The sequence below is a fragment of the Lagopus muta genome, chromosome 21 (genome assembly GCF_023343835.1).
Source record: "Lagopus muta isolate bLagMut1 chromosome 21, bLagMut1 primary, whole genome shotgun sequence".
In the NCBI taxonomy this organism is placed as follows: domain Eukaryota; kingdom Metazoa; phylum Chordata; class Aves; order Galliformes; family Phasianidae; genus Lagopus; species Lagopus muta.
The window spans coordinates 624,403-651,938 of record NC_064453.1 but is presented as its reverse complement, the minus strand read 5'-3'; the positions used below and the strand labels follow the sequence as shown (position 1 = coordinate 651,938).

General features: G+C 54.2%; 1 protein-coding gene across 9 annotated transcripts; it reads right to left on the bottom strand.

Moving 5' to 3' along the window:
* Positions 1-463: 463 nt before the first annotated feature.
* On the bottom strand, positions 464-27,496 carry CHD5 (chromodomain helicase DNA binding protein 5). 9 transcript variants are annotated; one of them, XM_048967477.1, is made up of 42 exons: positions 27,387-27,496; positions 26,771-26,964; positions 23,318-23,494; positions 22,449-22,567; positions 21,690-21,928; positions 21,341-21,465; positions 19,467-19,590; positions 17,988-18,154; positions 17,469-17,687; positions 16,406-16,612; positions 16,119-16,330; positions 15,106-15,237; positions 14,402-14,510; positions 13,709-13,900; positions 13,430-13,630; positions 12,902-13,039; positions 12,292-12,413; positions 11,725-11,898; positions 11,149-11,290; positions 10,830-10,961; positions 10,250-10,367; positions 9,649-9,773; positions 8,624-8,855; positions 8,409-8,534; positions 8,130-8,302; positions 7,021-7,195; positions 6,615-6,701; positions 6,093-6,181; positions 5,809-5,942; positions 5,512-5,656; positions 4,162-4,321; positions 3,928-4,007; positions 3,646-3,775; positions 3,024-3,113; positions 2,523-2,657; positions 2,245-2,353; positions 1,947-2,079; positions 1,375-1,570; positions 1,046-1,209; positions 829-961; positions 675-725; positions 464-600 (listed from the first exon to the last, which is right to left on the bottom strand). In XM_048967477.1, exons 1-41 carry the CDS (start codon positions 27,448-27,450, stop codon positions 718-720), a joined length of 5,931 nt encoding a protein of 1,976 aa, XP_048823434.1. In that variant the 5' UTR covers positions 27,451-27,496; the 3' UTR covers positions 464-600; positions 675-717. The 9 variants fall into 9 exon arrangements, 8 of the variants coding, with proteins under 8 accessions (XP_048823434.1, XP_048823435.1, XP_048823432.1 ...); XM_048967478.1 differs by having other exon boundaries at positions 464-597; XM_048967475.1 differs by having other exon boundaries at positions 464-725.
* Between the last annotated feature and the right edge of the window lie 40 nt (positions 27,497-27,536).

Below are 27,536 nucleotides of genomic sequence, written 5' to 3'. Positions count from 1 at the left end.
GGAAGCCCTGCCCAACCGTGCTCTCCTCCGTGCAGCATGGAGGGCAGGTTGCAGGCAGAGGGACCCAAGGCAGGGCTCACTGCAGCCCAGGGATGGGCTGGGAGCGGTGGCAGCCAACTCCTCTCCTCCTCCTCCTCCTCCTCTCTGCTCCCTGTGCTGCAGCAGGGCAGCGGTGGGCATGCGCTTGCTCAAACACAAAAAGGACATAAAAATAGAACTTACAGGGAAGCTACTGAACAGGAGTAAGCTTGGCGCCTAACGGTCAGCGTGGAACTGGACTAGAAACAGAGCTTCCAACAGGTCTCCCTTTAACTCTGATACATGTCAATAAAAACAGACATAAATACTGTTATTCTGTATCCCTTCTTAACTCATCCCACACTTCCAGACAAACTCTTCAAGTCTTCAATAAGAAAGTGCAAAAAATGTACAAGGAAATGAAATCCCCTTCAGAGAAGTTCTGGCGATGGTCGGGGTCACGGGGGTTGAAGCACATGTGGGGACGAGGGGCGCGGGGCTGCATCCCCTCTGCCCACTGCATCCCCATCCCTTGGTGACCCTGCGGCTTCTTCTCGGGGCTGCAGAGTGGCCCAGGGGCTGCTGAGGGGACAGACAGGGACTCGTGGTCTGCCAGCACACGACAGCTCAGAGGATGGTCACAGGTGCAGCCTTACCTCGGGTGGGAATGGGAACAGCAGAAGAAAGTCTTGGAAAGGGCTAAATATCTGTTGGTAAGAGAGAAAACAGCTGCTCACCACCATCCTTGCTTTGCACTAAGATCTGTCACTTCAATTTCCCTGCTTGTGTCCGTCAGAAGCTTCAGCCTACCTGTCACATAGGGTCCCAGAGGCATCTGGCTGTAGTTGACAATCCCACCCGGCCCAGGACCTCGGAAATTCGGTCCAAAGCTGTTGTTGTAGATCTGGGAGGAACCAAAGGAGCCCTGAGGAAAGAAGGGAAGCTGGAACACAGGGTGTGCAGTGCAGAGCTGGGGCAGGGACACAGGGCACCCCAGGGCAGCTCTGCACTCCTCCAGCCCACGCACCTGCTGCACCGTGGGCTCCCCGCCACGCGTGGTCAGGCGGCTGAGGATGCTGCGCTCCGACATCTGCAGCCGTGCAGCCACAGGAGGGATGCGGGACAGCATGGAGGGCAAGCGCGTCACATCAGCCTTCATGTCACTCAGCAGCTCCTCGAGCTGGTTCAGCACTGCAACGCACAGCCAGAACTGCTGACCCCGAAGCCCCACGGCACCTCGTGACCCAACTGAACATCAGCTCCTCCTCCAGCAGTTCCCCAAGGCTGCTCTGCCCCGTGGTCTCACTCGGCACAGCCCACCCTTCCCTGCACCCCCTGCCCTCTGCCCCCACGTACCCTTGTGCAGGACGGCATTGGCAGGCTTGTTCCCCGCGAGGGACTCTTTGGAGAGATGCTGGTGGCTCTCGGCAAGGCACTCCACTTCAGCCAGACGGGCGTTCAATGCCATGGCCGGGTGATTGGGGTCTTGAGTCATGTTGAGGTACGCCGCCCGCCGCAGCTGCTCCTCTATCACCAGGGCCTGCTCCAGCAGCTGGGAGGCACAGGAAAGCAACGGATCAGGACCAGACCCTGTGCCTGTGTGAGCCAGTGCCACCCACATGCCTGCCATCTGTCCATCCGCCCCAGCCCCACAACTCCTGGGTTTGTGTCATCCCAACGCAGCCCAATCACACACTAAAGTACCCCAGAAAGAGATTTGGGCAGCAATTCCACAGCACTGCCCCATCCATGTGCCACATTCTGGAGCTAGCAAGTGCTCCTGCTCCTCCAGCCCTGCCCCTCAGGGTGCTGCCTCGCTGCCACTGACGCCTCGCAAACATCTGCCGCCTTCTGCTCCGCTCACCTCGCCATGGGGCTCTGCTCTGTGCCACCACTAAGGACTCACCAGCCCTGGACCTGCAACTCGCCTTGAAGCGCCGGGCGAGGAACTTGTTCTTCATCTCCAGGTAGTTCCCTTTGTGTATCTCTGACTTGAAGGGCTCGTTCAGGATCACGTAGCGCGGGTCGTTCTGGATGTCCTGCCAGCGGGCGTAGCCGTGGCTGCCAGGAGGGAGCGTCAAGGCAAGAACCGGCCAGCAGACAGCACTTCTCAGCAACACCTCCCCAGTCCCCTTCCCCGCTCCATCACCTCCCTCCCCACTGCCCTCACAGCGCAGCCTCCTCTGCCCAGCACAGGGAAGCCATCACCCAAAAGCCAAAGGGTACGTGACGATGCCTGCCAGCAGCCAGTAGTCGTGCCTGCGGTGCCAGATGTCGTAGATCTTGCTGGAGGAGATGGCAGCTCTTTCCTCATTCTGCCACAGCGTGTGCAGCTCTGCAGAAACAGAAGAGAGACAGCCTGGTCAGCCAGCAGGGCTGCTGGGCACAGCGTGCAGGGCGAGAGAGGAGATGGCCCAGGGAGCCACGGAGCAGTGCTCAGTACAGAGCTTTATGTAAAAGCTCTGCAGCAGTAAAACAACCAACGGCTCATCTCTCGTGTTTACCCGTAAAGCCTCCGTCAGCAATGTTGAACATGAATCTAAAGTTCACGTTTCTGTCATCCTTCTTTCCATCCTCCTCTTCTTTGTCACCATTTTGCTGAGCCTCACTTTGCTCCTTCTCTTCCACCTTGGTATCCTCTGCTGGGCAAACATTGGAAATTACACCTGCCCAAACTTATGCAGCCATCAGACTGACTGCTGCTACCACTGCCCTCCCAACTGTGAGGGGAAGTCCCCACTAAAATCACTGCTAGAGAAGCCACCCGCCACCTCCTGCCAACAGCTGCTGGCCATCTGCCACCTCCAGCAGCTCCTGATGTTTTCACAGCAGTGCCCACTGTAATGAGGTCCTGCGGAGGCTCCTGAGCACCACAGAGCACACTGCCCACTGCAGGTGCTGGCTGCAGCCCCGTGCCACAACATAGACACCTGCCTTCAGTTGGAGACCCTGCCCAGCAGGGCACTTCACACCACTTCTCTTTCCAAAGCCTCCTGGCACCTTACCTGGCTTGACTTCTTTGTCCTCCCCTTTACCAGGACTGCTGTTTGACTCTGGCTTTTCCAAAGCCTTCTCTTTTTCTTGGACTCCCTCATCTGCAGAAGGGAACAGGACTCTGAGAGAAGCATAACGTGTAAAATGCTCTGCAGGAAATAATATATCTGTATGGATTGTAACTTCCAGGGTAAAGTGACTGTATCGGGTACAAGCACTGATCACAGCTTACTTTTGATTTGTTTTAACCTGTAGATTATACTAAACTGATGCTTTAACATTACAGTGTAGATTACATCTGTGACAACATGGTATCATCATCTACACAGCAATCTGAAGTCCAACAGGAAGTCTTTTCTTAGGAATTTCCACTGGATGTTGTGACATTCAGGTTTCCCTCTGTGATTTGGAGAAGAGAAGCCAGCAGCAAGTGCCAGAATTTGCCAACAGAGAGTATCTGCCTGTCAGGAGCACCAAGCACCTGAGGCTGTCGCAGTGCTCTGTGTCTGTGCACCTTGAGCTGAAGAAATTCCCCAGCACACATCAATGTCAGTGTAACTGTCAGAGCCCTCACAGATGTCCCAAATGCTGCTCAGAATGGAGCCCACACTCTTCTGAGCCACAGAGACTCACCTTTCCCCAGGGGCTCAGGAGAAGGCTCAGTTTTTTCACTCTCGTCCTGTTTCTCTTCCTTCAGTTTCTCCTTGCTTTCACAGTTTTCTTGGTACTCTTCACTTTCCACCTTCTCAGTGCTTCCGGGCACCTTAATGCCAAGCACCCACACTAATTAGCCCAGCAGCCAGAGGGACGTGGCTTGCTTGCAGAGGAATGCTGCAGTACCTCCCAAGAAACACCATTACCACAGCTCTGCAGCCCGCAGGGCAGCACTGTGGGCACAGGCTCATGACCCCCTACCTGGCTGTCAGATGCTCTCCTGGACTTCTGCTCCACTTGGTCCTTTTCCTCCTGGAATCCAAGCGGTGGATCTGTTTTTTCTGTAACACCAGCAAAGCAAGGAAGCTATAGACAGGAATCCCAATGGTGCCAAGGGCACAGTGCCAGGCAGATACCTGCAAAACCTTCTGGTGTCCTGTTCCACCTCCCTTCCTAAGGCAGACCACAGCCACAACCAGGCCACTGTACATTTACCTGCAAGGGCAAGAGGTCCTGCATGTACGTGCGCAGGGCTGGCGGGGACAGGGGTGTTGGGATCTGAAGAAACCATCTCATTGCACTTCTTGCTCTCCGGGCCCTCCAGAATCATATCTGGGGTGCTGTACTTCCCATTGACATGCTCAAACTCCTGCACCTGGGGCAGACACACGACAGCAAGTCAAACACGGCGGCCAGCAGCAGAGCAGCAGCAGGCCAGCCCCATCCAGGGCTGTTCCTACACCCACCACCCCAGCTGGCACGCTTTGCTGGGCAGCAGGTGCCACTGCCCTGCCCTGCTGCTCTGCAAGCTCCCAGCCTCAGCAGCACCTCCAGCAGCAGTGCTGCCTGCCCATGGCAGCAGACATCACAGTCCCACAGAAAGCCTCCTGTCCCCTGCAGGTCCACTGCTGCTGTGCTGGACGTAAGGGAGAGGTACTGAGTGTGGGTGGCAGAAGGGCAGCGTGTGAGTGACCATGCTGGTGCCATGTGAAGCCTTGGCAGGCATGCAGGGTGAGCTGTACCCTGGGGGTGCTCATGCAGTGAGTTCCCTGGCCCCGAGGGCTTCATGCCTCCATCAGAATGCTCTTTGCTTCCTCTCCGCTTAAACCCCAGCGCTGGGGCCTCTCTGCTCTCTTCCACAGAGCCTCTCCTGCACACCCCATTCCCTAGGCTGCAATTTCTCACTCTCTCTACCCAGCAGAGTAACAGCCAGTGCTCAAGACATAGCAAAACCAGGTGCCATCACTCTCAGCATCTGCCCTTTCCCACTGCCACACTGGAACCACTAATGGTCTTCCTGGGGCAACTCTGAGTGCCACACTTGTCAATACATGGATTATGAGGAGAGGATCTCCTTGCAAGACAGCTGAGGATTCTTCCATACACCTAACTGCCAGTATCCTTGGGGCCCAGCACATGCCTGGGATTAGCAACACAATCAATAATTACTCAGACCCAAATCAAGCCCAAATGTCTCTCTGAAAGACATGCTTTGGTTCAACGAGATGCTGGGCACAATGCAAGACTCGGCGAAGAAGTCTCTGGCCTGTACAGCACAGGAGGTCTGAGCAGCTTCCTGTAATCATCCCACCAGAAATGAAAAGAACGATAAATCCAAGAATTTTTAGAAGATAAAAAATGTGATTTTGCCATGATTTTTTTTTGCCAACCGTGCACTTCTACCTCCAGCTGACCCACATCACTGCAATACCACAGACGTAGCCGTGCACCAAGTCTTGGAGATTCAGTAAGGGAACCCCTGGCAAGGAGGCGTTCAGCAGCTCATGAAACCCCTGAGCATGCAGAACATCCCTGAAGGGCGCACGTGAGATTTTACTCACCCACCTTCTTCCTTACTAGTGACATCACTCCGATCCGGGTCAGCACGTGCTGCCGCGACAGCCCCTCCCGGGGAACCCCGTCAGCAAAGGTCTCAGCACCGTCTGCTCCAGGTTCACACAAATGCCGCATGAACAGGGAGACGTAAGCCCTGCGGAAGGAAAGCAGGAGCTGGCTGCAGCTTGGACTGCTGAGTGCTGCAGCGCCTGCTTCCGCCAGAGGCCGGGGGCAGAGCTTCGCCCTCGGGCACACGGCATCACGAAGCTGTGTGTCATCATGAACCCTGGTGCCTGACCGCAGTACCTGAACTCCTTCTCGCTCTTCCCTCGCAGATCCCTCACCAGCCAGTGGGAGTTGAAGGCGTCCTGGGGCGGCATGCCCCACCGCATGATGGCGTTCAGGAAGGCCTTGCGCTGGCGGGCATTGAACCCGAGAACCTGCAGGGAGCAGAGGTTGGGAGGCCTCAGAACGATGGCACCTCAGAGCCTCACGGCTGCTACGAGTCCTGAGCCGGGACTGATGCTGGAGAGCAGCACGCAGCGGACCAGACAGGCAGGGGACATGCTCTGCCCACTGCTGATGCTCACCTCAATATTCCCCCCAACTCTTGCCAGCAAAGGAGGGAGAGGTTTGTCCCGGTCACTCTTCAGCTGTCTCCGTGATTGTCTTCTGCCACCTAGAGTCACACAACCTATGTGACAAACGTGCCCAGCCAACAGAGGGATGGCCAAAGAGCTCATGCTGACCAACCCTGTGCCCTAAGCTTCCTGTAGCCCCTCCCGATGGAAGCAGCACCTGCACAGAGCAGCAGTCGGGGTTGTTCAGTGCCCCTTCACTCAGCTGGCCTCCCCGTGCCAGGGGTCACACTGCAGACCAGATTCTGCTACCACAAGGACCAGACCAAAGCCCTGCAAGTAGCCAGCAGGTCATGCTCCCTGTGCTGAGAACTGCCTCACCCAGCAGGGCAAAGAACGCTTCCCTCAGAAGCAAGGGGGTCCCCCCAGCCCAGACCTTCCTGCTGCATTCAAGTGCCAGCCCCAATCACAGGCCACCACTGAAGTTCCCGCAGAGTACACTGCAGAGCACTAAGTTCATTAACTCACTCTGACCTTCTGGTCTTTCTTCAAAGTCTTCATCTTCATCCTCAGAGCCAATGGAGTACTCAGACTGGTTGTCAGAGAGCTCGTCCTGCCACTCTGCAGACCACAAGGAGACAAGGTCAGGAGAGAACCCTGCAGGTTTGCCTGAGGGGGACAGCAGGAGCCCTGAGTCTGCCTCCAGCGTCCAGTACCAGGCAGCCAGAGAGAAAGGCACAGCAATAAACAGGAAACCAGACTCAACTTTTCCATTATTATTATTAGTTTCCTACACAGAAAAAAAAAAATTAGAATATTTTGCCCACAGACAGGTTTTTCCTGAATTCTCCCAAGGAGAGATATAGAATAAAAGAACAAAAATCACAGAGCCTGCTCCCAGACTTGAGTCCTAGCAGGAGCCAAGCAGTCAAAGCCATACCTTGGTCCTCCTGTGAGGTATCATTGTAATTGACCTGCTTGCGGATTCTCTTCCCCTTCCCCAAATTCCTGGCCAGATCTTCCTGCTGCTGCTCATAGTGGTGCCGCAGCAGCTTCTCCCAGTAGTCAGGGTCCACATTCTCCTCTTGTTTGATGATCTCACGTTCCACCTCTTCCTGCAAATAAAGAAAACAAAAAAGGCTTGAGATAAGAGAGCTGCAGACCTCCCTGCATCACACTGCTGCATGTCTTCTAACTGCACTCCAGGGAAGAGGGAGGGAAGGAGAGCACTGAGACACTTGCTGGCAAGCAAGATCTTCAGACATGCTTTGACCACCCTGCTGTGTGCCTCCTCCACCCTGCTCTACATGTATGTACACACCAAGTCTCACTTTCACCCAAATGTACTGACCTCAGTGCACGGTTACCAAAGGGCCAAGACAACATCCCAGCAAGCCACCTACACCTAGAAATAGCTGCTGAGAGCACTACCATCCATCCTGCCCTGCAGAGCCTGTGCTCACAACGAGGAACAACTACAGATCTGCAGAGATTTCCCAGAATAGCAGCCCACTGTTGGCTCGAGAGGCAGACAAAGGAAGTCTGTTAGCTACAGGGAGAATAAATGACAGCAGCACAGCACATGAGCAGTGCCATGCCCTGCTCCCAGTATCCAGGGGAGCAGCCTTCAGAAGGGCAGAACAAAGTACCAGAAGAGCAATGTTGCAGGGAAGGGACCCAGCCTCAGAAATAGTATCAATCAATGGGGCCATTTTACAGCTCCTCAGGTCACTTGAGATCCAGACCATCAGTACCTGGGTATCATTATTGCTTCCATCCCAAACAACAGTTCTCTACAGTCTCCTTTTTTCAATAGGAAAAAACGGGTTCAGAGAAACCCAAGTGCCACCAAGCATTCGCCATAGGTCAGCATCACACTCAGCCACTGCAGTCGTGCTGGCTGCACCATCACTGCTACCATCAGCAAAGAGCAGGGAGGAGCACTGCTCTGCAGAGAAACACCCACAGGAACAAGAAAGGCAGAGGAAGGAGCGCAAACAGGGACATACAGAGAGATGTGATTATAAGACATGATACTGATCACATTACCACACCATCCTCTTCTCTCACAACATACTGGGCCACTTTAAAGGAGCTGAGATACTCGTTCATGTTCTGCAGCTCCGTGTCATCAGTCGCGTCCTGGTTTCGGTCCAGAAGCTTAGAGATAGCAGCATCATCATAGTGGATCACACTGCTGTCATCCACGTCCTTACTGTCACCTGGAGAGCAAAGCAAGGGGAACAGAAAGCAAATCATACGGCGTGCTCCCAGAGCCAGGCAAGATCAGGCTGGACACAGGGCCCCCCAGCAGCGGGGGCCACAGACCTGGTGGGGTGCCACCGTGCTTTTTTTTCATGCCAGGAGTCACTGCACCCCCTTTGGTGGACAGCGTGTCAGAGAAAGGGGTGACGGCATCCGGCATGGTGAGCCGCTGTCCCTGAGACACCATGCCTGCAAGAGGAAGGCACAGGAATGAGCCCCTGCGGCTCCAACAGGGACTGCCTTTGCACAAAGCATCTCCAGCTCCTTCCCGGCCCAACCTTCCACATCATCCTTGAAGAGCTCTTCCGTCCCAAACTTCAGGATGTCATCCAGCTCCTGCTTGGTCATGGAGCCTGACTTGGAGCCAAGCCCAGGACGGACCACCAGGTGGGTGAGCATCATCTTCCTTTTGGCCACCTGGGTGATGCGCTCCTCCACAGAGGCTCTGGTCACAAAGCGGTAGATCATCACCTTCTTGTTCTGCCCGATGCGGTGCGCTCTGCTGAACGCCTGCAGGCAGAGGACATCACTGCAGAACAGCCAACGCAACACAAACAGGAATGCTTGCAGCCCTGGACCCCCTCAGCCAGAGGCTGAACTCAGCCTTCAGGCTGCTCTGGGGCAGTGGAGCCAGAAAGGCTCCTTAGAGCCAACTTTACACTTCTCCTTCCCCCTCCTCTGACTACAGGCAAGCCAGCTTCCTTGTGCAGGCCTCTAACTGAAAGGCCTGAATGCAGTGCAGAAAAGCTCCTCCCAGGAATCCTCTGGCTGCAGCCTGCCCAGGCCCTGACTTCTCCATCACGCCCTGTACCAGCACATCCTCTTGCCTAGGACTCAGGGAAAGGAAACGCTCACACAACTGGACCGTAACACTGTGAGTAACTTTAGAGAGGACCTTCCCTCAATCAGAAAGGGAAAAGCATGTCCTCTCTTTTCCATTATTTTTAGGGGCATTTGCTGCTCAAGCTCCCCAGCTGCCATTTGCCACTGGCAATCAGTCCTTAGATAGGGTCTGCCACAGCTCTTGGAAATGGAAGTAGAAAGCCCCCAGAACAGGAAGGACACTAGGTTGCAGACAAGCAGCAGGAGAAAGCCAATTTTAGGTGCCAGTCCACCCCTGCATTGCAGACAGGCCAGGATAAGGACAGTAGAGGTGTGAAACTGGCTCCTGAACAGAACTGTGTCCTGCAAACCGCAGGAACGCTCAGCAGCTCTCAAGAGGAGAGAGCTCATTTTACTGGCAGAATGCACAGAGGGCCCATCCATACTTACTATACTGGAAGGAAAAGAAAAAGTAATAAACCTGGATGTCATTGTGGGGATTCCAGTCAGAATCATAAATAATGACTGTGTCAGCCGTAGCAAGGTTTATGCCCAGACCACCAGCACGGGTAGAGAGGAGAAAGCAGAACTGCTGAGCACCAGGAGCTGAGAAAGACAAACCCACAGGTGGCAGAAGGTGAGACAAAGAGGAGCTGGGCTTATTTGGAAGGGTGTAGCACGATGTTTTAGTTATAAAACATCAGGGACCACCAGTCTACGCCAAGAAGCAACAGGCAGGGAAGGCAAAGGGTAAAAACACATCACTGCCTGGAAAGCAGTCACTGGAGAAAATACAGCTCCAGGTCTGAAAGGGAGGCTCTGAGGCCTCAAAGGGAAATGCAGGAGTCTTTCAAGCCAAACAGCCTGCCACTACACCAGGCTGGGGTTTATTGTGTGAAACACCTGGAGAGGCTTAACGTGCCAGGAGCAGCCCTGCATCATGCCAGGGCTCTGGGCTTCAGCACACTGCCCTCCAGGTGTGCACAGAGCCCCCACAGCACCCGACCCCTCTGCAGGCTGATGCAAGTTGGCCCAGCACACACAGCCCACTGCCACGTGTGGAAAGGAGGAAAGGCACGTACCATTAAACCTGTCAATGGCTTCCTGGCGCAGGCCTCCAGTGATGCCCCCATCGATGCGCTCGTACTTGTAGCCCTCGTACTCCAGGAAGTCCTCCAGCAGGTCCAACATCTTCGTCATCTGAGGGGTGAGGTGTGAGCAGCCCTGCACAGAACTCACCAAAGCCTGCCCAGGGCTGGGGGTCACGGCCCCACGGCACGCACTGCAGCCCCCCACGTTCCTCGGGGATGGCGCTGCCATGGCTGTGCTCATGCCCACAGCAGCCCTGCAAACCAGGGCATCACTCATATCTCGTCCTCCACAGGCAGCTTTTCCAACATTAAGGAACTGGGTCTGAACAGCCCGCCCAGGAGGGGAGCACTACTGCTGTTCTCTGTCTTTTATGTGCAGATAAGAAGTGGTTTCAAACATTTCAGGGATACCCTCAGGAGGGGAATGGTTCATCCCCGACTGCTGAGGCACCCAGCTGTGACACGAGCTGGCAGCAGCTCTTCCATCTATCCATGTCTGTACCTAACACAGAACTCTCATACAGAACCAAGTCCTTCAGCAGTTTATCATCAGCCCTTCCGCACCGCACACCTGGGAGAAGATCAGAACTCTGTGACCCCCGTCCCGTAACTTCTTCAGCATCTTTTGGAGCAGCATCAGTTTTCCAGAAGACTTGACCAAAGAATTCCCATCATAGGATCCATTGGGCAGAACCGGGGCCTCCTGTGAAGGATTCTGGTTAACTTCTTCAGGAAGGTCATGGAGAAAGTCACATGCATTGCAAAGGCAAGGATTGATATCAAACCACTCACACCAAAACCTGTGCTTTTAACCTGGAAACAATCCCCACTGACAGACTGCACACACACTACTCTGCAAAACGCCTCTGTGGTGCACGCAGTTCACGTACCACAGCGGCCACAGGGAAGAGGTATGGGTGGTTACAGCACTTCTTCAGGTCCATCATGATGTTGAGCAGTGAGACCTGATTCCCTCCACCTTTCGAGTTCAGGGCTTCAAAATTCCGTGTTAGTATGAACTTGTAGTACTTCCTGTATGAAGGGGAATGGGACAGACACTGGCACTGCAGGACTGCCAGAAATCAGCGCATAAACTCTAGATACATCAACAGAGCTTCAAAAGGGATGTCTGGTATGGGGACTTCTCTTCAGGTACTGGTTCAGCTTCCCCAGGCTGGGGTCAGGTCTGTTCAGCTGTCCTGAGGGAACCACAGCCCCAGGAAGCAGGATTGCTCAGTGCCCAGCAGGCAGGAGTGCAGCACGCATCAGTCGCTCCCTGCAGAGCAGCCAGCACTGCACAGAGCCCACCTGAAGGGGCTGAGCACTCCCCAGGAGCACACAAAGGACTTCAGCTCTCCTCACAAAGGTTTTCTCTGACCCACCGACCCCAGCGAAGCCCTGCTGCACCACAGATGGGGGGAAGCAGCAGCCAGGTGCAGCCCACCACCACTTTTGCCAGCACTCACTTCTGCATCTGGCTCAGCTCCACTCTGACAATCAGCTCCGTCTTGGCCGGCATGTTCTTGAACACGTCTGCCTTGAGCCGGCGCAGCATGTGGGGGCCCAGCAGGTCATGGAGCTTTTTGATCTGGTCCTCCTTGGAGATGTCTGCAAACTCCTCCAGGAAGCCCTCCAGGTTACTGTAAAAGCAGCCACAAACACACAGCGCTGAGTGGAACAGACGCACCGGGGTAAAGTTGTTTGTTTCTGTAGGACTTGAACACAAAGCCCTCAGGGCACGCAGTGAAGTAACACTCCTGTGCCTGAGCAGAGCAGGAGCCAGGCTGATAGCCAAGGGAAATTGAATATGCCAATAAGAGGTCTGAACAAGTTGCCCAAAACACCACTGCCTCCTCAGAGAGAGGAAGGAGCAGGGCAGATCTCAGCCCTCATCCACAAATCTCCGCAGTGAGAGGAAGGCAAGCTCTACCTGCAGGGCCTGCAGCGCAGTGCTCAATGTGAACAAAACCTGAGCTGACCTTACACATTCACACAACTGTTACAGCAAACTGCTGGGAATCTGTGCAACTTACTTAAACCTCTCGGGAGTCAGGAAATTGAGCAGGTGGAAGAGCTCTTCCAGGTTGTTCTGGAGTGGAGTCCCAGTAAGCAGTAACTTGTAATCGATCTTGTAACTGTTTAATACCCTAAAGAACTTGGAAGTGATATCAAGTTGTAATTATGCACTTACAAAAGCAAATCAAAGCAATGCAGTGTGCATTCTACTTGAAAAGCACTGGTGGTTTCCCCTTCATTTAGAACAAACAACCTTGCATCTTCTGCATGCAGAGCTGGAGCAGTGAACACAAAGCACACGAAGCTCCTGACTGCATTGAGCGCTTCCCTCTCTCTCTGCTGGCTTCACATTGCCACAGGGGCAAGCAGAGCTCTTCAGCCCAAGCTTCATCCAGCACCAGGCACCAGCCTGTGGGCACCACTGCCAGGATGGCACACGGATCACTGCTGGTGCCCAGAGGGCATTAGGGAGAACAACCCCACCAAAATGCAGCCTCAAGCACAGCCTGAGCAAGCTGAAGACATCTTCTGACTCCCAGGCAGGAAAAAACAGAGCACCAAACCAGCTGTGTAACAACAGCTACAGCAGCGGGCTGGAAGAATGGCTCACAAACACCTGCCACCTACTTTGGACTGGTTGTTCTTCAGTCTGTGTGCTTCATCCACCACCAGACAAGCCCACTCGATGGAGCCCAGCACCGCCTGGTCTATGGTGATCAGCTCATAAGAGGTGAGCAGGACGTGGAACTTGATCTGGGCTTCCTTCTGGAGGGGCAGAAGAAGAGAAAAGTCAGGATAGAAGACAGCAGAGAAGCGGACAGCCTCCACGTCTGGTGATGCTGTTTGTGACACTGGTTCTAACCAAAGGAGAAGACTGGGGGCTGCTTTTACTGCATGGCACCAGCAGCAGGGCTCAAGCACGAATCACACCAGCAGAAGAGCTGAACAACATAATTAAGCAGGGAACTACAGAAACAGAAAAGGGCCTGGCAGAAATCTTCAGATTTCATAAACCTTCTACATCTAAACGATGTCAGCTTCTCTGGAAAAGAGCTGATCAGAGACCAAAGAAACTTCCCTCTCTGGGTCGAATTCTGCTCTCTCTCCTTCCTACTCCTGGCCAAAAGCAAGGCAGCACGCAGACTTAGCTCCCACCTTCATCCGGAACACCTTCTTGCCGCTGCGGATGGCATTGTCTTCAAAAGAGAACTCATTCTCCCGGATGACCGAGCGGCTCTCCTTGTCCCCAGTGTAGGTCACAACGTAGAAGTCGGGCGCCCACATCTCAAACTCTCGCTCCCAGTTGATGATGGTGGAGAGTGGGGCGCTGACCAGGTACGGCCCTTTGGAGTGGCCCTGCCCAGGGAGACAAAACCCACATTGCTTGCTCCGTACCGCAGTCTGTGCGGCGCACAGCCATCACAGGGTGCTCACCTCCTTGTACAGGGAATACAGGAACACAATGGTCTGCACAGTCTTCCCCAGTCCCATCTCATCAGCCAGGATCGTATCAGTGCCTTGGGCCCAGGAAAATCTCAACCAGTTGAGCCCTTCCAGCTGGTAAGGATGCAGCGTGCCTCCTGTGGCATCAATGTACCAAGGCTGCTTGTCAAACTTAACCGTAGGCTGAAGGAAAAGACACAAGGCAGTAACCAACTCCCTCCTGCTTCTCTGCAGTCAATCACGCTCCTCTTTAGATCAGTGACACAGAACAGCCCTGTAAGAGGTGCAGACACTATCCACACCACAGCCCTGCCCTCAGCACAGGCTTTGCTGTGTGCCACCACAGCAGCCCTGAGCAGGATGGCACCTGGCAGCCTCCTTCCCTCGTGCTGGAAAAGTCTGCAAGGCCTCTCACAGCACAGGCCCAGCTCCCCCCTGCACGTCACATATGCAAAGGTTTGGGGAAAGAAGACCCCAGGGCCCTCCTTCAGAACTCTCCTCTTGGATCTCAACCATGGCTCCAGAAAATGGACTGTTATCCCCCATGCACAGGGTAAAGCCACCCCATAACTTCACAAGAAGTAAAAACCTGTCCCTGAAGGAACTAGAGAAGAGAACCTTACCAGACTGACCAACCTCTGTGTGAGCTCATACCTTCATTCTGCCCCTGCCATTCTTACTTACATCAACAAGAGGAGTTTCTGGAGGCTTTTCTAGCTTCTCCTCTTTCAGCTTTTTCCCCTTCTTGTTCAGCTTCTTCAGAGGACGTGTGTCCTCCCCCAGCATCAGCTCCCTGAAACAGTGAACATGCATTAGGAGAAAGCAGACAGACACTCCTCTCCGTGTTTCCAAGCCAGGGGTTAGAAATGCCTCCCAAACTCTACTGCCTCTTTCCCCACAGGAGCTTTTCTGGCCCAGTTCCCATGGGCACTCATGGAGCATTAATTATCCCCTTCCAACAGTTCATGCAACATCATCCAAAATAAAGGACAGCAATCTCACAGAATTAGATTTTTCCCCACAACACACACCAGCATAACACCACAGAGCCTCCCCGAAGCATAGCGAGGCCATGAATAGTTCAGTTCTAGCAGAATACATGGAGGGGAAGGGGAGCATAGCTGTAAAACAGCCAGCAGACAGCATTTCAAAGCAGCCCTGGAGTGGTGGAGCATTTCAGGAAAGACTTCATCAAGACCTGGCTTTCAGGAAGAGCTCATATCTGCTCTCTGTGATGAGGTCCCTGCAAGTGGTTCCAGTGTGTGCTCAGAAGGGCAATGCCTACAAACCACTTGGCAAAGCCCAAGCAGGCTGCAGCAGCTCTGCAGGACTCTGCCCCAGGCTGCAGCACGCACCAGCCCAGGTCCCTCTGCCTGGCCACCCCTTACCTGTGATTCCAGTAGAGGAGCTTGAGGTTTTCATAGTATGGGATGTCTATCTCATCAATCTCCCAGGTGCACTGGTCATATGGCAGATCCTTCCATTTGATCAGATAATGGATGTCCCCCTTTTTATCAAAGCTAGAACACATGCAGCATAAAACACATCAATGAAATCAGAACAACCTGATGACAACAGCCTGAGCCTGGACTACACCACACTGGCACAAAGTTCATTTTGAAATGAAAATCCCTTGAGAAAATGAACCCTACATACAACTTGGCATGCCAGCTCTGCAAAAACCCAGGAGAATCACACAGGGGAGGGCAGGATATCAGCCCCTGAGAAGCTGTTTGTATGACAGAGCTCTGCCTCTCTGTAACTGTTCACATATACGTATGCACTGCTGTCAGCCAGGGGTGGAGACTGCATGTCTAAGGGCAACAAGTCCTATTCTACCAGCATTGGATGAAGACCAGACTCCATTTCCTTTCTTTTTTCTGTAGCATTACTCTGTAAAGTTTTAACCACACCGAAAAATGAACAAACACACTGCAGAGGCCAATTATGTACCTATGATGAGCTAAACCTTGCCTTGCTAGCAGAAAATGCAAAGCCTGCAGGAAAATTAGCTAGCTAGCTTTATTTATTTTCTGTCAAGTAGACTCCAAGTAACGTCGCCACTTGAAATTTCAAGTTGCCACCTGAAATGCAGGGATTCAACAAAAAGGTGTCTTGATGTGAAAGAATAAAAAATACCAGCACTGCAGATCTCCTGTGCAGATCTTCTGCACAAAAGAAGTGCAAATGTCAAGACTTCAGATCAGAGCAATGCACTTGTTCCAACTGCTCTCCTTGGGCACAGTTCTGTCGGCATCAGGGAGAGTTAAGGCAGCTCTTGGGCTCACTCTGCGGGTCTCAGCCCCTTTTCTCCCCTACCAAGGTCACTCGGTGCTCACACCACCTGGGCACCCTGGCTCACACCATCCTGCTGCCTACCCACACACCTCCCAGTCCCCACCTGTGGTTCAGGATGCGGTGGATCATCATCCACTCGGGCTTGATGCCATAGCGGTAGAACCGCTCCTCCATCTTTGCGTAGTGAGGGTCCTTGTTCTTCCTTTTCTCCCTCTGGCTGTCCTCGTCTCCAGAGCCATAATCAAAGGCCGGCGGCTCATCCATGTCGTTCTTCCTTTGGTAGTTGCGGTACATCACGGTGTGGTAGAGCTCCAGCTGCGGCAGGACGGAGCCGCGTCACCCCTGGGCTGCCGGGAGCCGCCGGGCGCGCTGCTCCAGCCCTGTGCTCACCTGTAGCTCCTTGACCCAGGAGCAGTGCCAGTAGGAGAGCCCTGCCCACTTGACGAAGAACTCACGCTCTGGGATGCCCTCCAGCACCTTCGGCAGGGGCAGAGCCAGCTCCGCATCTGGGGCAGGCAGCGCAGAGGGTGGCGGGGCCGGAGGCTCCTTCCAGGCCCAGTGCAGGATGCGCTGTACTTTTCCCTTCAAAGGAGGGCACTGAGGATGAAAAAAGAAAAACACAAGAGCAGGGAGTTTAACACAAGCCCTGTCAGCTTTGTGTCCCACCCATCCCTCCCTGTGCGGAATGCAGAACACAGTGACCACACTGCATCGCTGCATCCCTCGGCCCAGAGGCGCAGAGCCCGCAGGCTCTGGCAGGCAGGATGTGCCCCAGCCTGCCACAGGGAGGACAGTCTGCAGGGCATGGGGGTCTGGAGGGCAGGGGACCCACACAGGCTGCAGCCAATCAGCAGTGCAGTGAGGGGGAAAACAGCCAGGCCCCAGGCTGAGCCCGTTCTGAGCCTGCTGCTGAGAGTAGAGGAGAGCACCCCAGGGAACCACGTGGGCTGGAATGAGCACAGGCCCTGACTGCACTTCACTCACCCTGCAAACAGGGTCAGCTGCCCTGGGCACAGCCGAGGCATTGCTCTGCTCTGCTCCCAGAAGTTACTCATTTGCTATTGCTAATTAGGCAGACAGAATCAGGAGGTGAGGTGCACAGAGTGGACGAGGGCTGAGTGGTGCACGTGTGTCTGAGGAGAACTTCCATGACACCCCCTGAGGGGACAGGCTTTACCACTAGAGCAGGTTGAGCTCAATAAATGTTTCGTTATTTCCACGTTTAATTGTCCAGCACAATTCAAGGCTCCACAAATCACACCCACCTCTGCAGCAAGCCTGCCTCAGGGGTAGAGCCCTCACTACACTGGGCATACATCAAATGGGACCTGCCAGGCAAACTAGAAGCAGGCAGGGAACTCAGCAGCCTGCACAGGCAGCTGAGCTGCAGGGGACAGGCAGGACGAAAGGGTGCAGGAGCATGGACAAAGTGACAAAGGCAGGAAACACTCACTGTACAGCGAGGGCAGAGCCATTCACCATTTGGGATTTCTGGCAGGGGTGGGTTCAGGCAGTGCAGGTGGTAAGAGGACGGGCACGTGTCGCAGCACAGCAGCTCCCCTCCATCCTTACAGACACGGCAGAACTCCATGTGGTCATCCTCCTCTTCTTCACCACCTTCCTCCTCCTCATCCTCCTCCTCCTTTGGCTCCCACTGGATGCCCTCTTTCTCCTGGGGCAGTACAGCCAGAGTAAAGCTGAGGGGGACAGCAGCATCACCACAGCACTGAGGAGGCCCCAAGCCCAGAGCGGGATCACAAGAGGGAGGCACACTTCCACACCCCACCCGTCCCACTCACGTAGGCAATACCCCAGCTCGACAGCCCAGGCCCAGCGCAGACAGTTACGCGCTCCCAAGTACCAGCCCCAGCCTGACTGTGCATCTCCAGGCTCGGGCCAGAGTCTCCCCATCACCCAGACCCCCTGCCAGTGCCCCCCACCGGGCAGCACTCCCCCCGGCACCCACACTCACGCAGTGTGGGCAGCTCCACTTGCCCTCGGGGGCTTTCTCCAGCTCAGGGTCCAGGCAGACGAGGTGGTAGGCACGCGGACAGGTGTCACACAGGATGATCTCCCCTCCCTGCTGGCACACCTCGCAGTAGTCCTGGTGGTCCGTCTCGTAGCCATCCCCTTCTTCAACTACAAGCAAGGGACAGATGCAGTCAGTGGCACAGCAGAGCCGCCGGCTCTCCCAAGACAGCTGCTCCTCTATGGTAAAGGAAAACGCAACATGTTTCACCTCGGCCCCTCCTGCTATGTCCCCCTGCCTCTCTGTCCCTCAGCATCACAGTTTATCTTCGCACACAGCATCATCTCACCTCTGTCTCTCTTTCTCTCTCCACACTGTATCATCCTTTGGTTCCTTCAGGCTCTCAATGGAGAATGCCAGAACCTGGAGAGGTTGCAAGGGAGGCAGTCAGAGAAACCTCCACAGACCCCAGCGCCAGCAAATGTTCCATGCAACAGTAATGCAGCTGAGGACCCTCCTCCTGGGACTGCTGCACTCTCCTTGGGCACTCGCTGGGTGCAGAACAGGAGCTCTTCCAGCTCCATGCCAAAAGAGGAGGGAAGGAAGGAGCGAGGGCCACGAGGCCCACACCTCACAGCAGGCAGAACGCTCGCCTCCAGCTGTCCCCGAGCACAGAAGGCACCCTTTGGCTTCTCAAAAGCAAATCTCATCAGCAGAAGCAGCAGAAGCACAGTGTCTTGGTGCAGAGGGACCTCCCTCAACAGGCACGGAGGTGTCATTAACCAGACCAACACAGAGCCTCCACCACTTAAGGAACACGCACATCAAAGCGGCCCACAGCCACTCAGAGCCTGCCAGACACCTCTCACTGCTGCCCTCCATCTCCCTACGCCATCGCAGCCCCGGCTGGCCACCAACCACACACCTCACAGACAAACACCACCCAGCACTGCCTCGCCTGCAGCCAGCCCTGCTCCCCAGGAGCCAGCCACAAGCTGCGCCTCAGAGCCCCACGAATGCAGAACCGTGCTGCCTCAGGACAGACCTGGGAGCAGCAGACATGCAGGAGGGTGGCAGTTGCCCGCCTGCCCACACTGCACCCCAGTGCCCAAAGCACCACACAACACTGCAGCTGCCCTCCTGACACAGTGCAATCCACAACACAGAGCTGATGGGGCAAGAGGAGCCCCAGGCCATGGAGGGAAAGGGGAGGATGGAGAGGCCCTGGCATCGGGCTGCTCCTTCACTGCCAGCAGAGCTGTGAAAAAGCACTACAGTAGAGTGTGCTTTCTGCAAGCCAACCAACTGCAGAGTCTGGACACCAAGAAAGCACCTCTCATCCCACACACACAGACAAGCACAGCCCTTCCTTGCCCACAGAATCAGTGCTGGACACTGCTTGGAACTGCAAGGACCGGGACAGCACCATCTCGAGAGGGAAATCCAAACAGAACAGGAGCAGAGTACAAAGAGATGGCCTACTCCTCTTTTTCTTTCTCCTCCTCTTCCCTCTCTTCCCCAGGCCAGCCGAGCACTCGGAGCGCACAGAGGAGCTGTTGATGCTGGCGCTGTCAAAGTCGGATTCCTCCCGCTCTTCCTCTTCACTCTGCAGAGGAGAAAACAGAACCACGCACTGTCCAGGTGTTGGCACGCAGTCACTTCCAGGATGTTCTGCTACAGAGCAGAGCTGAGCACCAGCAGTTGCATGAAGCCACACAGGATCACCGACCAGCAGCTGAGCTCCTCGGGGCCCCCTCAAGAGGAGCACCGTAGGGAATTGGCTGTTCAGGGCGTTGGGAACGGTGGCAGGGCACCATTCCTGGCACTGGCAGCCAGGGTTCATAAGACTGTGTCACCAGGCATTAGGAAGCAGGTAAATCTCCTCCATCAGATCGATGTTCCAGCCAGGCAATCGATCAGCACAGACTACAGCAATTATCTCACACTGCTCAGCACAGCACAGAGGCAGTCAGCCGGGTTCAGCAGCACCACTGAGGTGCGGCCACTGGGCAAATCTCAGAGACATTTAAAATACATCAATCAGTGACTCGAGTTCACACTGCGTTTGCCTGTCAAGAGATGGGTTCTGGGTTTCCCTCAAAACACAACAGGGTCTGAATTCTTATCCTGGAGGCCAGACTTGCACGCAAAGCCCCAGTTTGTATGCCTTTGTGTGCTTAGCACTGTGACTGCAGGAAGAAGCCCAGCTCCTCCTCAGTCTTAGAAATGCAAGTGCACAGATCTGGAACGTAGAATCATAGAATCGCAAGGTTGGAAACGACCTGCAAGACCATCTAGTCCAACCACCCTCCCATTCCTATCAGTACCACAAGCACTAAACCATGTCCCATAGCTCCTCATCCAGGTACCCAGACATGGGATGGATTTGCTGTGATGCGGGGCTGAGTGACTGCCCCAGCCTGCTCCTTCCTCTTCTACTTCTGATACACAGAGTTACTGACAAACTGGTTGTTATGTGAACAAGAGCAAGAGAGGCAGGGAACTCCAGCAAAGGTGAAATAATGGGACTTCGATCAAGATCTGCAGGAGCACCATTCCTATTGAGTAGACATTCAGGAGGTTTGCTCTTTAAAATGCTGTGCTTATGCCTGATATTTATACACTGACAAGAGTGCTGCATGTAAACTGCAGCAGAACCCTGCTCCCATGCACTTCCTGGGGTGCTCAGCTGTCCCCGGGTCATGCTGCAGAGCCACAGAAGCCAGGAGGCAAGCAATGGCAACTTAATTAAAGCATTTGATAATTCTCTTTGACATAAAGTTCAGCTGGAGTGCAAGCCCTGAAGAATTCCTTTGCAAACGAAATGTGAAATGATGGCATTATCAACCTCATCGCTGAAAATAAATGTGATTATATGGCTTTAGCAGCAAACATGCCCAGATATGACATCTTTACCAACACAAGCCTGGATGCAGGTCTCTAACAAGGGATGAAAAATCACACTGAACAGAGACTGGCATCTCAAAGAGGGGCACCAATGAGGCTGTGGCATTTCTTTTCAGCAGCCTTCATCCAGGCTTCCTGCCACCCCCAACCAAAGACAGCTTGGCCCTTTCCTCAGATGGGACGTCCTGACACTCTGAGGGCCATTGAGGGAAGGACGTGCTGCACAAGGCTGCAGGGCAGGGACCATGCAGAGATTTGTGACCCACGTTATCTCTAGAAGGCAACAGGCACTGCAAGAGGAATAGGCAAGTTGGTAAGAACAGGGCAGTCCTGCTGCAGCAGCACACACTGCCCTGCACAGAGGAGATTTCCAGGCAAAGAGAACTTGTCCTGGCTTTTCCCTGCTGCACCCTTCCACACCCAAGGCCCCCTCAGAAACGCACACTTACAGAGGAGCCCTTTTTCCTTTTGCTGGGGATTCCTCCAAACCGGAATTTTAGGCCTGCCATCTTTTTTCCCTTCCCCTTTTTCTTCCCATCTTTCGAGCTCTTGATTTTCTTCTTCACACCTGGGCCTGGAGGAACAAAAGACTCATTGTTCCACTGTTCCAAGAGTCCTTGGACTGCCAGCCCAGATCCGGTGCTTGCAAGGAAATGGGAGAAAAAACTGGCAGAGGAGGAACACAGCTACCCTGGAACACAGGAGGGGATTGCAGCAAACTGCACCAGGGCTGGAAATGCCAAATGCTGTCAGAAACAGGAGAACTTTCACAGTAAGCTCACTGTGCTCGGTACCTACCCTTGCCTTCCTTGGTTTTTGCTTTCCTGATGACAGGGGGCAATGCAGGCTGCTGGGGACTGGCAGCCAGTGCTGGGGCAACTGTGACAGTCTCCACTGCTGCAGCCACAGCTGCTGCTGCTGCCGCCGCCGAGCTGCCCTTGAACGGGTTGTTGGCACTGAACTCTCGCCACTTGGCACCAAGCACAGTCATCATCTTGGACATGGGGATCTTGGGGTTCTTCTTGGCAATCAGAGGCCTGAAGGGTGGGGGAAAGGAAAAAAACACAGGTTGAAGGAAATGCACGCCTGCTCCTGCTTGTCACGTGCTGCAGGAAGGCTCTTGGAGTGCCAGCAGTGCGTGACTGATGGCAGCAGGTCGCTGTGGGGCACTGCTACTGGCAGCAGAAACCAGAACTTTGTTATCAAGGAAATAAAGAGAAGCCCGTGCTTAGATTTCTCAGACTGCTGTTGTGTGCTGAACACCTCATAATACAAGCCCAAATTGCTACTGTTCCTTATTTTTATCCCCTACAGCAACTTTACAAATAAACAAACACAAAAAATGGAATTGTGGAGAGCGCGCATGGGGGGAGAAACAATCCAGTTGTTTTCCAGTCAATTATCCTGCAATTAAAATGGAGCCCAGATCTTGTCATGGAGGGAAAAACAGTAAGGAGCTTGTGGAGTAAATTCTGCATCACAGCTTCAACTTCTTATTTGAGTCACATCCAAATCTCAATCATTCCCAAGACCCCATTGATGCCTACAGTTCTGTACCTGAGAAATTGGCTGAAAGCCTTGTAATTAGTAAGAGTGTGGTAATCTTCTTCTGAGAAAATGTAATCTACATCATCAAGGCCCCATTCTTCCATCAGCTGGGCTGAGCTCTTAGGCTCCTGTAGAATTAGAGAGACACTGTTAATGTGAGTGACAGCTCTGCAGACAGTGTCTGTCAGATACCCCACATCAAACGCTCTCCCAAGTCAGCGACACACAGAGATTTGTTTCCGCAATATGAAGAAACAAAGCATGCACAAGTGCTTAATAAACTAATGCTTCCAAGAAGCAAATTAATACAGCGTCATCCAAATGCTCCTCATACCACACAATATAATGCAAAGCCTCCCCAGGTTTCATGTCTCCAGGAAACACAATCTCTGTATCTAACAAAAATAACATGGGATCATGCTGGCCTTTCATCTGTCAGTAAAAATGCCAGGCTATGCTTGAGAGCGCCTGATTAGTCCACCACAGGCTGGGCTGCTGCTGGAATTGCAAATGCTTCATGGTTTTAAAAACAAAAACAACCACAAAATTAGCATTGTTATGGCTGCTTTTCCGTTTGTTTCAAATAAAACAAACCACTGCTTTCAGTAGTGCTTGCAGTACCACAAAAGGCACCATGAGGAACTGAGCACACATCGCCAGGCGGCTAACTCGGTGTCCCTGATGGGGAGCACTGCGCTTCCACCTCCGTGCCTTAAGCAAAGGAACTTATCCATCAGTGCAAGGTGACTGACCACAATTACAGCTCTGCTCTCATTCAGTGACTCACTGAACTGTGTACTCGGATGCCAGCAGGGACCTGGCCACACCATGACATCCGACGTTTGAGCACCAGCTCAGGAAGAACAAATCTTTGGTACCTTTAGCCCTCCATCATCGTCATCCTCCTCTTCATCCTTCTTTTTCCGCTTGTTTTTTTTCTCCTTCTTTTCCTTCAGTTTTTTCTTTTTCTTCTTGTTGGGGGAATAGTCACTTCCTTCACTCTCAGATTTCTCCTCAATCTCCTCATCATTGTCTGATATCTCATCATTGCTCCCCTACAACAGAAGACGACAGTGGACAAAGAGAAGCGCCTGCCTGCCCTCCCTCAGCCACAGGCACACAAGCAGATGCCCCTTCTGCCTCCATGTTGTAATACACTCCTCTAAAAGCATCAGAAAGCTGCAATACCACAATGTTCACGTACCATTCTGATGTGCAGTGGCGTAAACAGAAAGCCAGGACACAGCAAAGAAATGAACACGCATATTAAAAACAGCCATACGGTAAAGCGATGAGCAACTCCTCTGAGAGGTGCTTAAACGTTCAGCTAGAGATCTTCAATTTTCAGACAGGTGAAACCTGAATAACTTTTCTGATTGACATAACACACTGTAGTGTGTGGCGCCCCATCTCATATTTGCTTCTGGTTTTACAGTACAGTAACATTTTTCTACCGCAGGGTGAACAGTTAAGAACCTAAAGGAAGAGGTCATCACTGGAGTCACTTGCATGTCTTACAGCTCACTAGACAGATGTTGAGAGACAAGCAGCCACGTGGAACTCCCACCAGGCATTTGGTCACAGCTTCAGCAGCAAGCAGAACCTCTCCAGAAAGGCCTGGGCCCTGCTGGATGGCTGACAGACGCAGTCAGTAGGGACCAGGCTTATGTACACACCAAGCATTGGAAAGCCAGAATTTAGGTTTCTTTCTGGGACAGACAGAGACTCGCTGCAACAAAGTCAACAGCACCCTAACAAAAGCCACTGCTCGTGGGGCGGCTCACCCACGTTGCAAGAAAGACAGCAGCAACGCGCGCACCGGGCATCCGACCTCCTCCCTGCAGCCTGCCCGCCCCTGGCAGCGCCCCGCAGGAGCCGCGCGGTTCAGCACCTCGGACAGCGCCGGGGCACGCGGACGCCCGGAGCTCCGCGCCGCGCAGAAGCGCCGGCTGCCTGCAGAGCCCGGCTCTGCCCAGCGGCCATTGCTGATGTCGGGTCTTTTTTGGTTTGGAAAAAAAAAAAAAAAAAGAGAGCTTTTCCTTTAGCAGTTATAATTTAGCGCTGAATAATTGGTTGCCGTGGCAACGACTGCAGTACAGGTTGAAATTCCCACTCTCCCTGCTTTCTCGCCTGATGAGGGCCTTCATCTACATACGCTGAGGTTCAAACCGCAGCCCGTTATTTTATGCAGATCTTTCTGGGGTTTGCAGCATCAAGCACTCAAGCACCAGAGCTTCAGTGAGCATTGCCACAAAAGCCAGAATGAGCTGCAGTGAGGCTAAACAGGCAAATTCCCATTTCAGAGCAACGCAGCATCACTTCTGCCACACATCCCTGTGACAAAAACATGGGGCGTTGCGGGGTGAGGTCAGCCATGGTGTAAGCACCTGCATCGCAGCACAGGTTCACAAGGCATCCCCACCTCTCCCTTCCTCTAATAGGAGGAGAGAGCTTCCTACACCCCAGAACATCCAGGAAGACATTCAGGAAAAGAGAGCCCAAACTGAGGGTTCCCTTTTCTTTTACATCCTGACTGGGAACGCAGCCTGGGTGCTGGTCAGAAACACAGCTCACTGCCTACCCACAGCACTGCAGCTCCTCGCAGGCTTTGGTGGAAGACAGAACAACCTCTGACAGGCAGAACCAAGCCTGATTAACACTGCCCACACAAGGCATTAATTAAAGAAGAAAACGCCCTTGACATCCATCCCGTTATTTTCCCCCTGCTCCCTGTAAGGAAGCAGTCGGACACGGCTCAGGCTGCACATGTTGCTCCCATAGCCTCAGGCAGGCTGACGTGAATGGAGAACTGCCAGGAACAAATATACCACACGTTTGTATTTTATCTTTCCCCCGTTAAAAAGCAGCACAGGAAAAAAACCACATCCCACGTTGCAAAATACACAGGAAGCGAGGCGGCCTGAGCCAGCTTTGTGTGGTATCTGCAGAAACAGAACATCACCATGGCCACAAAGGAGGGGAAAAGCCTCCTCCGGGCTTCTGCTCGCAGCTGCCAGGTCAAAGCATGCTGGAGTCAGTCAGGTCCTCTTACATACACAGCACATAATGCTCCTGTCGGCAGCAAAAGCACTTGGCTGTGCCACCTCATGCAGCCAATCTGCTCATACAAGTCCCAGAGGGAGTGGCAGCAATGACTGGAAGAGAACAGCATCACTGATCCCCTGCTTGCAAGGGAAGGGGTGGGGATGCTTCTGGCTCTGCTGCGTAAGAACATCTGATGCTCATCTTCAGGCACAAATTTCCTGGGGAAAGGTCTGAGGAACAGAGTTGCTCACTGCTCCTTCCCCACAGCGTCCGCCTGGTGCTCACAGCCCTCAGCCAAGACACAGCCAGTCCTCCAGAGCATGCAGGGACAGCCCAGCCACCTCCTGGGACACACGGTGGAGCCCAGGGTTGGGGGGGAGTGGTGGGAAGAACCACTCAGGTGCCATTAGACTCAAGGCCATGATGCCCCACCTTTGTTTTCTCATAAGACTCAAAAACTCTTCCACACGCTGAATCCTGAGACCTCCCTAACCTCCCGTCCTCCCTGCTGAATGTTGTTGTCAAGCAGCCCACAACAAAAACGCCTACAGGTGTTTTCCTCATCCTGCATCCAGCATCCTCATCCTCACACTCCCCACCAGCTCACTGTGCAGCATGGGACACACAGAGCAGGGGAGTCAGTACAGAGAGAACAAGATGATGTGCAGATAACTCTCACAACTGAGGACCATAACTAACCTTTATTGTACACGTTTCCAGCATTAAAGGAAATACACCAAAAAGAAGAGATTCTCAAAATGCCAGCAACCAGAACAAGGAAGGCTCAGAGCACAGATGGAAGTCTGCTCCTCATCTCCCATTACCTCGCTGTCACATCAGTGCCACACAGGCACAGCCTGCCTTCCTGGTGCAGTGCAGCGGGGTACAGACGTACCAGAGAACTGCAGTGGGAGAGAGCAGCCCCCAGAAGGCACTGCAGGCACCCAAACCTCATGGGCTGGGAACCATCCTGGCGCTTTGTTACTACACCCTGCATGCTGTAAGCTTCCGTACCATTCATTTATTTGCACAACACAGCTAAAAGTCTCCACCAGGAACAAAAACAGTCAAGGAGAAACAGCACCCACCTCAGCAGATCATCAGAGCTGCACAAGAACCACCCAAACCCGATCCTCAGTCACCTCCCAGGGCCACGAGCATCCTCACACACGAGGGAGCTGCCCGTCCCCAGGTGTCCCTGCAGGCGCTGGGTGCCCCGGGCAGCCCACCTCCACAGCACAGCTGGCAGGAACCCACCAGCCCTGTCCCAGAGCACGCAGCATTACCTCTTTCTTCCTCCTCTTGATTTTGGCCGCCTTGCAGTCTTTCAGCTTCTTGCATTTCTTTTTTTTCTGCGCAGCAACTCGCTCCTCTGCGAAAAACTCCTCCAGCCCTTCCAGGACCCCATCATCATCTTCTGAGGACGAGAAGGACAACTCACGTGGGCGGCCTCCCCGCGCACAGCTCAGCTTCGCCCTCCCTGCGCAAACCCGCAGCCGCTCAGCGCCGCGCCCTCGGAGGAGCGCCGACACCGCGCGCCGGAGCTCAGCGCCCGGCCGAACCCACGGACACCAGACGCGGCAGCACCGCCGGCCCCACGGGGCGAGCCGAGCGCCGCGCCACTTCCACCTTTACCTCGCACGGCTCCCGGCACGGCCCGATAGAACGGCCCGCAGCGAGGCGTCCAACAGGCGTCGGCCGCACCGCGCGCCTTCCTCACCGCCCGCCCCTCATTCACACCCCGTCCTTCTTCAAGCCGCCCTCGGCGTCAACCGCGCCGCAGCGCAGCGTCGAGGGCCGGGAGGGCATCGCGGCAGCGCCCGTCAGACCCCGGCCCCGCGAACGGCGCGCACACCCCCGGCCCTCCATTCCCCCCCTCCCCTCCTCCGCCCCGCCGCCCACCCGACACGTCCTCGTCGTTGTCCGCCTCCTCCAGCAGCTCCTCGCCGGCCGCCGGGCCCCGCATGCCGGCCGGGCGCGGCCCCTCCGCGCCAAGATGGCGGCCGGCGGCCCCGCCCCGTGACGTCACGCTCCGCCCCCCCCCCCCCCAAG